The 13798-nt window shown below is 46.2% G+C and overlaps 2 protein-coding genes across 2 annotated transcripts; one reads left to right on the forward strand and one right to left on the reverse strand.

The window, feature by feature from the left end:
* Positions 1-3551: 3551 nt before the first annotated feature.
* Positions 3552-11391, reverse strand: LOC121309351 (peroxisomal membrane protein PMP34-like). The gene is given in 10 exon segments (XM_041242229.1): positions 3552-4119; positions 4810-4838; positions 4840-4902; positions 5473-5568; positions 6976-7124; positions 7215-7331; positions 7640-7791; positions 8756-8822; positions 9731-9791; positions 11190-11391. Coding segments are annotated over 10 exon segments (1035 nt in total). The 5' UTR covers positions 11340-11391; the 3' UTR covers positions 3552-3968.
* A 1254-nt stretch (positions 11392-12645) lies between these two features.
* On the forward strand, positions 12646-13434 carry tomm22 (translocase of outer mitochondrial membrane 22 homolog (yeast)). Its single transcript, XM_041242230.1, has 2 exons — positions 12646-12946; positions 13278-13434. The coding sequence occupies exons 1-2, from the start codon at positions 12854-12856 to the stop codon at positions 13398-13400; spliced, it is 216 nt and encodes a 71-aa protein (XP_041098164.1). The 5' UTR covers positions 12646-12853; the 3' UTR covers positions 13401-13434.
* Positions 13435-13798: the final 364 nt, after the last annotated feature.

Consider the following 13798-nt stretch of genomic DNA (forward strand, 5'->3'; position numbering starts at 1 on the left):
TGAAGCTGTGGAGACGTAAATAAACGTACCCATACCAGTATTAGTCACGGGTCTAGCCTGTATACATTCACGTATTACTGTTATTAATAATAATAATAATAAATTATTCTATTCGCAATTGCATTGCAAACCGCATGGCGTTGCAAGAATGCTTATCCTAAACACATTTTTAAGAGGCACACCAGCAACCGCTCCTGCTATTTATAGTAATATAATAACTCACCGTCTGTGTCACACTGCAAATGCAGCCCGGGAGAGCCGAGGCGCTTTTCAATTTTAGCCTGGGCTCGGATCAGATGTCACAGCAAACCGCCGTGCAACCCCAAAAGCGACACAAACAATGCACACGCCTCCGTGCACGACACACACACACACACACACACACACACACACACACACACACACACACACACACACACACACACACACACACACACACACACACACACACACACACACACACACACACACACACACACACACACACACACACACACACGACGATGAGGCTTGGGTTTGTCAAGACACCAGACAAGGCGATCTTTGATTGCAGCGCTGCATTCGCCCCGCACCTCGCCTGCTATAGTCAGACTTACCCCTCCGCTACTAAACAACCCGCACAGACTGAAACTGACGTCCGGGTTTCCCGGTCCACAGGGAGGCTTGTTTCGTGAATCGCGGCTATCCCAGATCGGGGGCGTTCACTGCAGTTTTAAATTATTAGTAGTTATTTATTTGTTGGGGTTTCCCCCCACCCCCCCGCACACACACACCCCCTGGCAGAACAAAACTGACTTCCGATTCCCAGTCATTAACTTCACCCGGAAAAACCCGCCCCCTCAAACGGAGGTCTCCCAATGGGGTGCAGCTCAGGCTTGATTGATTAACGGTGCCGGCCAATCAGATTCACCTTGTGGGGGGGGCCTAAAAACTTTTTTTTTTTTCTTGCCACTCTCCGATGACATTCCGCTAAACCAATCAGAGCAGAGCTACGGTTCCCTGGAGCTGCTTGAGCACCAATCCGCTGGCTCCGCCGCACAGCCAATGAGCGACGCTGGCTCGGTTAACTTCTTGCGGGTCGGACGCTGCTCCCCCCGTCCCCCCCCCCGCTTTACTACCCCTTATAAAATTATCTCTATAAAAATACAATAACGTAATGTTTAGGAGGTGAGAATTCAGACAAGTGTGATTCATAATTAAACAACACGCCCTGATTTTAAAAACTGTGCTAATATGTACTAGTTTCTCTTTGGCAAATAAAACCTTTTTTTTTTTTTTAAATTTATGCTTTACTTGACCTCTCTGTGCTTTACAATGCTTCCCTGTGCTTTACCAGACCTCTGTGCTTTACAATGCTTCCCTGTGCTTTACCAGACCTCTCTGTGCTTTACAATGCTTCCCTGTGCTTTACCAGACCTCTCTGTGCTTTACAATGCTTCCCTATGCTTTACCAGACCTCTCTGTGCTTTACAATGCTTCCCTATGCTTTACCAGACCTCTCTGTGCTTTACAATGCTTCCCTATGCTTTACCAGACCTCTCTGTGCTTTACAATGCTTCCCTGTGCTTTACCAGACCTCTCTGTGCTTTACAATGCTTCCCTGTGCTTTACCAGACCTCTCTGTGCTTTACAATGCTTCCCTATGCTTTACCAGACCTCTCTGTGCTTTACAATGCTTCCCTGTGCTTTACCAGACCTCTCTGTGCTTTACAATGCTTCCCTGTGCTTTACCAGACCTCTCTGTGCTTTACAATGCTTCCCTGTGCTTTACCAGACCTCTCTGTGCTTTACAATGCTTCCCTGTGCTTTACCAGACCTCTCTGTGCTTTACAATGCTTCCCTGTGCTTTACCAGACCTCTCTGTGCTTTACAATGCTTCCCTATGCTTTACCAGACCTCTCTGTGCTTTACAATGCTTCCCTGTGCTTTACCAGACCTCTCTGTGCTTTACAATGCTTCCCTATGCTTTACCAGACCTCTCTGTGCTTTACAATGCTTCCCTGTGCTTTACCAGACCTCTCTGTGCTTTACAATGCTTCCCTGTGCTTTACCAGACCTCTCTGTGCTTTACAATGCTTCCCTATGCTTTACCAGACCTCTCTGTGCTTTACAATGCTTCCCTGTGCTTTACCAGACCTCTCTGCGTTTACAATGCTTCCCTGTGCTTCGTTACGCTTTGCTGTGATGTCACTATGGCACACTTGTGTAGGGGTGTGTTCTCTATCATTATCCATTGCTGTTTCTGCTTGGATCTATACTAACCAGACTTGCCGCCTGTAACCGTTTTCAACCACAGGGCTGGTGCTTCTGAACATACTCCAGCTTAAGCCTCCTAAAAAGTGTTTTTAGAAATGACCTTTAAGGAACTCATCGCTGCCGCCTTTGGAACGGAGACAGCTGCGAGTCGGTGCATTGGTTTCCGCAGGATCTGTGCTGAATGTGCAGCTGCACTGCCACCCACTGATCAATTTGCAAACTACCTCATTCAGAAATGTATCTTGCAGGAGTCTTGGAGGCTGCACTTGGAATGCTGTGACCAGCTCTGGCCACCGCAGCACTAAAGGGACAATGTAGCCCTGGGTATGGTAAAGCATATTAATAAACAAACCATAGCAAACTAACTCTTATAAATGTGTCCCCACAGCAAAAGCATAGCAAAGTGTAACAAAGCACAGATAGCAAAAGCATAGGGAAGCATTGTAAAGCACAGAGAGGTCTGGTAAAGCATAGGGAAGCATTGTAAAGCACAGAGAGGTCTGGTAAAGCACAGAGAGGTCTGTTAAAGCATAGGGAAGCATTGTAAAGCACAGAGAGGTCTGGTAAAGCACAGGGAAGCATTTTAAAGCACAGAGAGGTCTGGTAAAGAACAGGGAAGCATTGTAAAGCACAGAGAGGTCTGGTAAAGCACAGGGAAGCATTGTAAAGCACAGAGAGGTCTGTTAAAGCATAGGGAAGCATTGTAAAGCACAGAGAAGTCTGGTAAAGCACAGGGAAACTGCAATACCCTGGCAAACTTATATTAGGGATAAAACAGATCTTAAAGCTAATTTCTCATTAGGTCATATTTTTGCAATGGGGAAAAAATGCAACTAATAGACAGCAAATCAGAAATAAAACACATCCGATTGAATTCAGGGGCTTGCAAGCAGTCTTACACGGGTTCTAATCCAATATGGGGGACCCTTATTCACCGGCGGTCTGTCTGTCTGTGTCTGTCTGTCTATATACACGGTGAACACTCCTAGCCTCCTGTAGATATTTCTGATTGCAGTTGGTTATAATCCGATCCACCCTCAATTTATATAGAAATCTCTTTTCAGGTATTATATGATGTGATTGTGGGGGTTTGGATACATGTGACTGTGCCAGTTGCAGAACTGCAAGTTCTGAGCCAGTTTGGAGTAAAGAGAGTTGAGGTTCTGGGCTGCAGTGTTAACCCTTTCAGTGGGAAATCACGCTGGGACCTCACAGGACTCCTCGGTCCCAGTCTGAGAGAGAGCAGAAAGCTTTGCATCACCTAGAATTGTAGGACTGAGACGCCGTCAAAACTATACAAACATCACTTAGATCTTTTATTAATTAACATGATGTAAAGAAACGACAAAATCATGACTCGCCAAAAGTCTACGACAGTAGTATTTCGTGTCAGATTTTGAAATGACACGTTTTTCGACCTCAGTTATGAGCATTACAAGGCGGTGTGTAATTCATTGTGTTAACGTAACATCATTCAGCAGCTTTTACTCAACTTTATGAAGAAAAATGCGTTCATTTTACAGGGTGAGGCTACACTGTCAAAAATAATAACAGGAATGATAAACTGTTCTCATGAATTCTCAATGAAAGGAATTTATTCTCCAGCTTGACAAAAGTAATTCAGCACTGAACCGCTGAACCGGGATGGTGTGTTTAAAGCGACGCCCCGCCCCCGCTAGCAGCACCATGGCAACGGGAACCCCCACCCCGGGCTACCGGTGGCTGTGAGTCCTCCTCAATCCCATGATCCTGAAGGTGGCGGCGGTCATCTTCTCATAGAGCAGGAACATGAGGGCGGCCGTCAGCACCGTCTGCAGCAGCTTCGCCTCCAGCCCTTTGAACAATCCCACAATCCCGTGCTTCCTGAAAAAGGGACAGGGGCATTTCTCGTTCACGAAACCGATCTGCCATGGCAAGCCAGCATGAACAGCCGCTCCAGTGTAGTTACAGCTGGTTATAAAACTGCCTGCAACTTCCTATTGACAGCAGACGGCTGTTATATAATGTGCAGAGTTCTGAATCTAGATACACAAGTCAAGGGATTGCCCGAGGTTGGGGCGCATGGTAAGCATGGTATGGCAGCCACGCTGGGTAACAAACAAACACCTGCTCATGAAACGCTTACCCGACCAAAGCAAAAATGAGCGCACATGATCGAAGCATGATTATCTTTCACTCTTGTTCAAGGGCAGTTGCTACAGTAAAAAACCTGGCTGCTGCGGGCCAATGAGATTTCAGCATTGGCCTTCTTGCACATATTGCAGTATACGTCAGAGGTACAATGCAGTAGAGTTTATATAACAGTAGAGGGCGATGAGAAGTCACGTCAGTAACGTAATGAGGCAGTTTGATCAACCAATGCGCTTAAATTTCACAATAACTGTCTGTTGTAATTATAATTGCTTATTCTTCATTCAAGAACCACTCGGTGAACTACAATGACCATTGCACAGCCCTAGCTGGGACTACAGTTCCCAGCGTGCCCCTCACCTGTGGCAATGGTGGGGGATGCTGGGAGCTGTAGTTCTTCAGGGGGCGAGCCCGCACTCTCACCTGACTCGTTCCCTCCAGAGGTAGAAAATGGTAGAAAATGCTTCTCAGGCTTCCCATGATCCTGCTCTCCTTGCTGTGTCCGTGCTGCCCAAACTGAGAAAAGACCCACAAGCGTGAACAAGAACATGAGAACTGTGCTGACCTTGAGATGCTTTACAATGCCTCTGTGCTTTACAGTGCTTCCCTGTGCTTTACCAGACCTCTCTGTGCTTTACAATGCTTCCTTATGCTTTACCTTTACAATGACCTCTCTTTACAATGTGTGCTTTACAATGCTTCCCTATGCTTTACCAGACCTCTGTGCTTTACAATGCTTCCCTGTGCTTTACCAGACCTCTCTGTGCTTTACAATGCTTCCCTGTGCTTTACCAGACCTCTCTGTGCTTTACAATGCTTCCCTGTGCTTTACCAGACCTCTCTGTGCTTTACAATGCTTCCCTATGCTTTACCAGACCTCTCTGTGCTTTACAATGCTTCCCTATGCTTTACCAGACCTCTCTGTGCTTTACAATGCTTCCCTGTGCTTTACCAGACCTCTCTGTGCTTTACAATGCTTCCCTGTGCTTTACCAGCCCTCTCTGTGCTTTACAACGCTTCCCTGTGCTGTATCACCGTGTGCTCTGCTGTTAGACGGAGGGCAGGCTGTCTGTCTGTCTCACTCACTCTCAGGATGGACTGCACTGTCTGTAGAGGGTAGGTTGCAGTCGTGGCGATAGCTTTGGCGACGGCTCCGATCACAAACACCTCCAGAGAGGAGAACTGCAGGAGGGAAAAAATACATTCACTCATTAAGCAGCGATTTAAAAAAACATATGCATTTATAATAATGTAAAAGGGTTTCATACAACCATCAAATACAGTTCAAGAATTCACTTGTTTTTTTGTTTTTTTTTGTAACATAACTGTTTGTTAAATATTATCCATTCACAGTAATGCATCGTGTATCCGGGCGCCACTTATCCACCCTAACCATTATTAAATTATTATTTTATTTATCCTCCCCCCTCTCCACAGAGCACGGACGCTCTGAGGGCGTGTGAGCGTCCTCTGATCTCACGAGCCTGAAGCAGGAATCTCTTTGACGCCCGATCAATCCTGAGCAGGGGGGGGCTACCTTGAGAACAGAGACCGGCCCCGCCTCTAATCCACTCTCAATGAGCTCGGCGTCTGGCCAGTAGCGGTCGCTGCTGTGCGATGAGGAGAAGGAATTCCTTCCAGTTTCCCATCTGACGTCCCTAGCCAGGTTCGGCCTCTTCGCACAGCCCCAAGGGATCCTTTGTTAGTTTATTACCAAACAGAGAATATTACTTCAAAGACTAGATCCCACCAGTATCCGTACACTGTGTTGTATGTGCTTCGTGCGCTGCCACCGCTGGTAGTCGTGTGAGCTGTTCAGTGTGTTGATGTGTAAATAAATCCTGTTCGCCTGCGGGGGGGGGATCAACTTCCACCTCCGTCTGGATCTCCCGCCTGTCACTCAGCAGCGAATGCACGCAGCCACGCAGCTACCCCGTCACAAGAATTAATACCCTGGATCTTTCTGAACAAGGGATTTAGGGCAGCTCCCTAATAAAAGCTGAATCCCAAAACAATAAATTGTGTGAATATAGCACTGTAACTGTAACAGCTGTGCGTAACGCTATTTAAAAAACTCTGGTCCCACCAGTCGGACACGCGATGGATTACTGTACTAGCAATTGAACCAACCGTCTGTGGTGTTGTGGCTAAACCTCCCAATCTTCTCCTATCTCATCTCCTTTCCCTTCTTCCTACTACCCACTCCTCCCCCTCTACCTCTCCTCTCCCACCCTCTCACCTCCCCACTTGTCCCTCTCCTCAGCTCTCTTTAGCCCCTCTCTCTCTCCCTCACCTTCCCGCTGGCCCCTCTCATCAGCTCTCTTCAGCCCCTCTCTCTCTCTCCCTCACCTTCCCGCTGGCCCCTCTCATCAGCTCTCTTCAGCCCCTCTCTCTCTCACCTCCCCGCTGGCCCCTCTCCTCAGCTCTCTTCAGCCCCTCTCTCTCTCACCTCCCCGCTGGCCCCTCTCCTCAGCTCTCTTCAGCCCCTCTCTCTCTCACCTCCCCGCTGTTCCCCTCTCCTCAGCTCTCTTCAGCCCCTCTCTCTCTCTCACCTCCCCGCTGTTCCCCTCTCCTCAGCCCCTCTCTCACCTCCCCGTTGGCCCCTCTCCTCAGCTCTCTCTTCAGCCCCTCGTAGACCATGAGCTGCAGGGCAGGGTTCAGCACCAGCAGCAGGGAGGGAAGGGTCCCGTTCCAGAGAGCGGGGAGCCCCTCAGAGCCCAGGATCTGCCGGAACGCATCTGGGACACACAACGACAGTCCCAATGAAAACTCGTCACGCAGAACACAAATTCCAGCACCCCTGTAATCAAAGCCAGAGCTGTTCTTACCTAGAATGCCTCTGTAGTGGGTGGGCTTGACGTCATTGTTTCTGAACTTCGCCCCCTGCAGTTTGAGACGGGTATTGACCACCCAGAGGGGCGTGGTCACAAGCACATTCACCACTCCTGAGGAAACAGCAAGAGGAGACAGGCTAGCCAGGGAGCCCGGCTCTCAACAATGCAAATAGAACTAATAAGAGGTAGTCACTTCACCTCCTTGGGCTCCGTCCTTCGGACAAGAGGTAAAACAAACGCGGTCCTATTGGAAGTGACTCTGCAGCACAGTTCACCCCCTAGTCTCTGTAAGTTGCTTTGGATAAAAGCGTATGCTAAGTGACTGATCAATAACAATTAATAAGAGAATGGATTTTAAAGATGGTTAGCACTGCATTTTTTTTTTTTTTTCGGGCAGCAAGCTGGCCACCTCTGCGTACCTGCGATGATGCCCACGGCGAGGTCCTTGCCGGGGGTGGAGCGGTGCCCTCTGACCCAGCAGGCCTTGGCGCTGTTGAAGGTGTAGAAATAGACGAAGTTGGAGCAGCAGAGGGTGCAGATGACCGGGAACCAGCCTCTGTAGGGAGCCAGTCTGGAACACACGGGATGAAACCAACCTTTAAAACAGGGCTGTGAGCATCACCTTCACCTGGACCGGAGATTTCCTGATTTACAGAGACTAGAGGGTGAACAATGTATCGCCAACAACTGTCGCCACTTATGACAGGACCTCGGTTTTACATCTCACCCAAAGGACAAGGAGGTTCAGCGACTCGCTCAGGGTCACAGCGAGTCAGTGGCTGAGCCAGGATTTGAACCTCCTGGTATCAAGCCCCTTTCTCTAGCCACTAGACCACCAAGCGTCTCATTTACCAGCTCGACAGCCTATCAAGCGTCTGTTCTCCAGCAGTGTGCTAGTGTACCAGAGCAACCCATTGCTTCTGTAGAGCTGTGGCCAAAAGTTTTGCATCATCACCCTACGGAATGAACTCATTTGGCTTTTTAAAGTCGAATGAAACCTATTGAACAGTGTTAACGTACCGAATCGCACACCGCTTTGCAGTTTTATCAGAGTTAATGGAAAACTGCCATTGAAAAAAGTGACATTTCAAAATCTGACACGAAACACCACTGTACTGCTGCTATGGCTTCTGGCAGACTTTTTGCAAAATCATTTTGTAGTTTGTTTGATTACAAGATGTTAAATAAAAGAATCTCAATTATAATCATGCTTTTTTATATATATATATATATATATATATATATATATATATATATATATATATATATATATATATATTTTAAAATTTAACCGCTGGCGATTGCTTCAGTTTTTGATTTGTTGTGCATATGAAATCAAACCACTGGAACTAAAATTAGTGGCAGTCTAATTTAACTGATGACTTTAACAGGCTGGGCACGCAATTTCCTGGTGTCTACAGTTATTTTTCGGACCGCCACAGATGGGAAATAAAAAGCCTGGCTGGGAGTGGGTGCCCCTGTACCCCTCTATTCAGACCCCTATCTTGGGGTGACCGAGGAATCTGTGAACTCACAGCCCCTCCTCTCGGATGATTTCAGCGAGGACGGCAGGAGTCCACTTGGCTTTCCTTGTCTCGTCAACTGGGGATGAAAGAACAGCCTCTCGTTAAAAAGCCATCAGGCAGGACAGTGGCCTGAGTTTGACCCTGGTCTGACTTCCACGGACCAGGAGTGTCGGGATAGACTAGCGTCATGACATGACATGCGTCATGCGAATCATTCTCCCGCTGCACAGCAGTGTGATCCAGTCCTGCTTTCACTAGGAGTTTAATAATCAGACTCCCGCTGCACAGCAGTGTGATCCAGTCCTGGTTTCACTAGGAGTTTAATAATCAGACTCCCGCTGCACAGCAGTGTGATCCAGTCCTGCTTTCACTAGGAGTTTAATAATCAGACTCCCGCTGCACAGCAGTGTGATCCAGTCCTGCTTTCACTAGGAGTTTAATAATAAGACACACCTGAGCTTGTTAGCTAGACACACTGGGGGCTGATCAAGCTGGTTGCAGTGAAACCTGGACTGGATCACACTGCTGTGCAATAGGTCTTATTTTGAGTGTAATTAGCCACCAGCTTGATTAACCACAGTGTGCATAGCTACCAAGCTCAGGTGCTTCTTATGAAGTGCCATGAATGGATCTAACTGCTATGCAATGGGAGTCTTATTCAGGGATGGGAATCAGACTCCTATTGCACAGCAGTGTGATCCAGTCCAGGTTTCACTGCTACCAGCTTGATCAGCCCCCAGTGTGTCTAGCTAACAAGCTCAGGTGTGTCTCATTATTAAACTCCTAGTGAAAGCAGGACTGGATCACACTGCTGTGCAGCGGGAGTCTGATTATTAAGCTCCTAGTGAAACCAGGACTGGATCACACCGCTGTGCAGCGGGAGTCTGATTATTAAACTCCTAGTGAAACCAGGACTGGATCACACCGCTGTGCAGCGGGAGTCCGATTCCCACACTGTTCCGAGCTGTTTTTTAAAAGGGGTACCTTGCAATCTGAGCCTCGCAGAGTCCAGTGGGTAGAACAGAGTCATTGCAGTCACACTGCCCTAGAAACAGACAGGAGCGAGGGTGTCACTCAACAAGAGCGCCCGGACCGAACTGGGTTCCGCCTGCCAGAACAGTCTTTCAAAATGTAAAACAGATATTCAAATATATATATTTTTTTTTTATGATGAATTAGCTGTCAGGAGAATTGTCCCAGACACCCCATCACCTGTTAAAAAAAGAGAGTGCCCCGTTTGGAGAGTGTGCTGGATTGCAAAAAAATTTAATACTGTACCTAAAGTAAAAAGGTGTAATTGACAAAGTATTCGAACCCTTTAAGAAAAACTCTACTGCAGTGCGTACAGTAGAAGCCCTAACCAGGTATATCCTGCTATTCAAGGGCTGTATTCATTTTCACTCTGCATTTTGTGAAGGATTTTACTGTAGAGATTTGCACAGCGTACTTCAGAAAGCAGATGACTTTGCCGGGCTGCACAGTCAGAATTATACCGATTTCAAACGGGAGAGACTTCAAAATCACGCTGGATCATACAGATATATAATCAGGGATTACTGTATTTCTAACAGCCTCTAAATAAACAATGAATGCAGTAATAAAGTCAAACTTATCTAACACGCTTGTAGATCTCTGATCCGCCTGTCCTGCTCTGCTCTGGGCTTGCCTGACCTCTGCACCACATTACCCGATCCTCAGCTGATGCGCAATCCTTGCGCTACTGCACTGCTATGTCACGATAGACATAGCTTCTTGCAATCTTGTTGCATCCTAGTTCATATTGCATTCCAGTTAGTCTTATTATTTGCTCTGACTGTAAACTACACTGTGTTTAAATATGAATCTCGCATTGTAATCCTGCACTGCCCTGGAACACCTGCGTGAGTCGCCTGGGATAAAGCAAGCGTCTGCCAAATGAATAAATAATATTTTATTATACACTGATACCAAAGTCAAAATGCCACACACACACAGAGAGACATGGACAGGAAATACTTTTTGTGAAAAACAGTTCCTTATAATAAAAATGAGGAACTATGTTTTTCTGGTAACGACATGGAGATAGATAGCTAGCTAAATAGATAGATAGACAGATAGATAGATAGATAGATAGATAGATAGATAGATAGATAGATAGATAGATAGATAGATAGATAGATAGATAGATAGATAGATAGATAGATAGATAGATAGTGTAGATAGATAGATAGATAGAGAGTGTGTAGATAGATAGATAGATAGTGTGTATATAAATCGTGTGTATATAGATAGTGTGTGTATATAGATAGATACATAGATAGATGTTCTGCCCTCATCACAACAAAACATGGAATAACAACTAAGTTCAAAATAAGTTTACTAAAGTCTGTCAACAGGCTAATACTTTTTCTTGAATGCTGCATCAATAATAATAAATCGATATTTTAGTTTCGTTTCGACTTACCAAAGCACCGGCCACTGCGTGAATCAAACTTTCGTAGGTGAAAACGTCAGCTATGTTAAAACCAGCTGCTGTGTCCATTGTGAACGGCGCATCAAGCATGCAATGGGTGCAGATTTGAGATGCCTGACAGCACTTTGATGCAATCTGCATGCAAGCCCCTTGCAGTAACACACAGCCCCGTTTCCACGTCCACGTGTGACGTGCTGAGAACAGGCTGGGGGTGGGACGGGCTGACCCACACCCTGGGGGGGGTGGGGGGGGGGTTGGACCCCGGGCCGGGGGGGACCCCCCCCCCCCCATTACAAACAAAAAAAAATTCGACTAACCCTCTCTCTGATTCCCTAAGATTGGCTGCGAAGAGAAACTAGCCGACTGTATGTTAAACGATCGGCTCTCACAAAAGAGCAGGAATTTCGGTTGCGCTAATCTACTAATTATATATTATTATTATTATTATTATTATTATGAGTGGCGGTGGTGTATTGTAAGTGTTTTAGTTGGGTATGTAAGTATGGTTTGATTGTACAATGATTGCATGTTTAAATATTTTAACTGCTCACTCCCTCACTATTTCATGTATTATGCTGCTATCCTGTATTCTGCTCTTTCCACTGTATTTAATGCACTATTTCATGTATTATGCTGCTATCCTGTATTCTGCTCTTTCCACTGTATTTAATGCACTATTTCATGTATTATGCTGCTATCCTGTATTCTGCTCTTTCCACTGTATTTAATGCACTGTTTCATGTATTATGCTGCTATCATGTACTATGTACTTTCCACTGTATATCATGTATGATGCATTTCTCTATTTGAAGTATTATGGATTTTCTTCTTGTGAAGCGCTTTGTGATGGTGGTCCACTATGAAAGGCGCTATATAAAATAAAGATTGATTGATTGTGTATGGAAATCGCCAAAGCGGTGTGCAATGCAATATGTTAACGTAACACTCTTATGAAGCAGAATCAGTTCATTCTAACTCCGTAATATTTTCTGTCAAGTTTAGAGAGGGCATTACTGGAACAAGAAATGTAAGAGGAGAGGGGGGACAGTGACTTTTTAACTTCGTAGTAAAGAGGCATCTAGATAGGTCTCCGGACAGTAGGACTGAATTAAATCTGCTGGTCAAGGCAAGAAGCTGTTCTCGTTCATGTCGGGGTGTTTTGCTGCATGCCTTTCATTCAAAAGCAGTGTGAAAAGTCTCTGTTGCTTTGAGGCATATAAATGCAATAAACCCGCCCTGGGCAGCCTTAAAGGTTAGCGAGATGAGCTTAAAAAAATACCCTATATATATATATATATATATATATATATATATATATATATATATATATATATATATATATATATAAAATATTTATTTATTGTTTGCCTGAAATAAAACTAGGGTATGATTTGTGATGTTGCTCCTCCCGTGCCACAGGGGGCGCTACCCCGAGGATGGATCTTGCCCACCCCGCTTTCCCAGGGTGCGCCTCATCCACGTGTGACCCCAGTGAATGACCTCCCTCCCACACACAGGAGCGCTGGTGGATCACATGCTTCATCGGGGCTAACACCGAAAAGAGGGGGTTTAAAAAAAATAAAAAAAGATAGCTTTGCAGCTGCTTGTTAAAACGGTTGCCGATCGCGCCCTGCTGCACCGTCCCAGTCCCCACGATGGCCGGAATTAAGGAGCTGTCGCCCGACGCAGGACCCCTCGAAACCCGGGCTCCCGAAGACGAGATCGAAGGAGACGAGGAGGACGAGGAGGTAACTGAAAAAATGCAAAAAACACTTGCTGTTTTGTAACATGCATGCTTTCTCGATTTTAGTCTGGTTTACAGTAATGGTTTAGTGCTTCAGCCTGCAGTGCGATCCAGTCCTGCTTTCACTAGGAGTTTAATAATCAGACACACCTGAGCTTGTTAGCTAGACACACTGGGGGCTGATCAAGCTGGTAGCAGTGAAACCTGGACTGGATCACGCTGCTGTGCAATACGAGTCTGATTGCCAGCTCTGACCCAGAACCACTCAGAACGGCACATACCAGTAAAGAGGAATGTAGAAATGTGTTTTGAAGTGTGTTTGTCTCTGACGCCAGCTGGAGGAGACTCTGCCGGAGCGGCTCTGGGGTTTGACTGAGATGTTTCCTGAAGGGATGCGCTCTGCGGCCGGAGCCACGCTCCAGTGCTCCCTCTCCTTCGCCAAGACCATGTACAGGTGAGCCGAGGAAAGGAGCGCTGTGACCAGGATACTGCAGGGCTAGAATACACTGTTACTGGCGTTAATACAGGTGCATCAGAGTCCACTAGAGCAGTCTCTGGCTAAGAGAACACCCCTCGGTCAGCAAGCGAAGTGTTCTCTAAGACAGACTGCCAAGACGATAAGAATCAATAAATACAAAATGTATTTATTACTTATGTCGTGATACACGTGCATCAGGATATGAAACGAACAGAATAATTAATAAGCCAGCGCATGTTAATAAATTATAATAATAAACAAACTGACAGACTGGCAAAGCACCCTTGATAAGGCGAGAATGCAGCATAGAGGCCCCAACCAACAGTAATGTTGAAATTGAGAATGAATGTTAACACAGCGCTGCCCCACACATGTATA

The sequence above is a fragment of the Polyodon spathula genome, unplaced genomic scaffold (assembly GCF_017654505.1).
Source record: "Polyodon spathula isolate WHYD16114869_AA unplaced genomic scaffold, ASM1765450v1 scaffolds_1227, whole genome shotgun sequence".
Classification (NCBI taxonomy): Eukaryota; Metazoa; Chordata; class Actinopteri; order Acipenseriformes; family Polyodontidae; genus Polyodon; species Polyodon spathula.

Excerpts from the sequence above, each read along its gene's own strand:
- tomm22 (XM_041242230.1), top strand. The coding sequence starts at position 12,854 with ATGGCCGGAATTAAGGAGCTGTCGCCCGACGCAGGACCCCTCGAAACC. Across the intron at positions 12,947-13,277 it reads GAGACGAGGAGGACGAGGAG|CTGGAGGAGACTCTGCCGGA; the intron begins GTAACTGAAAAA and ends CTCTGACGCCAG.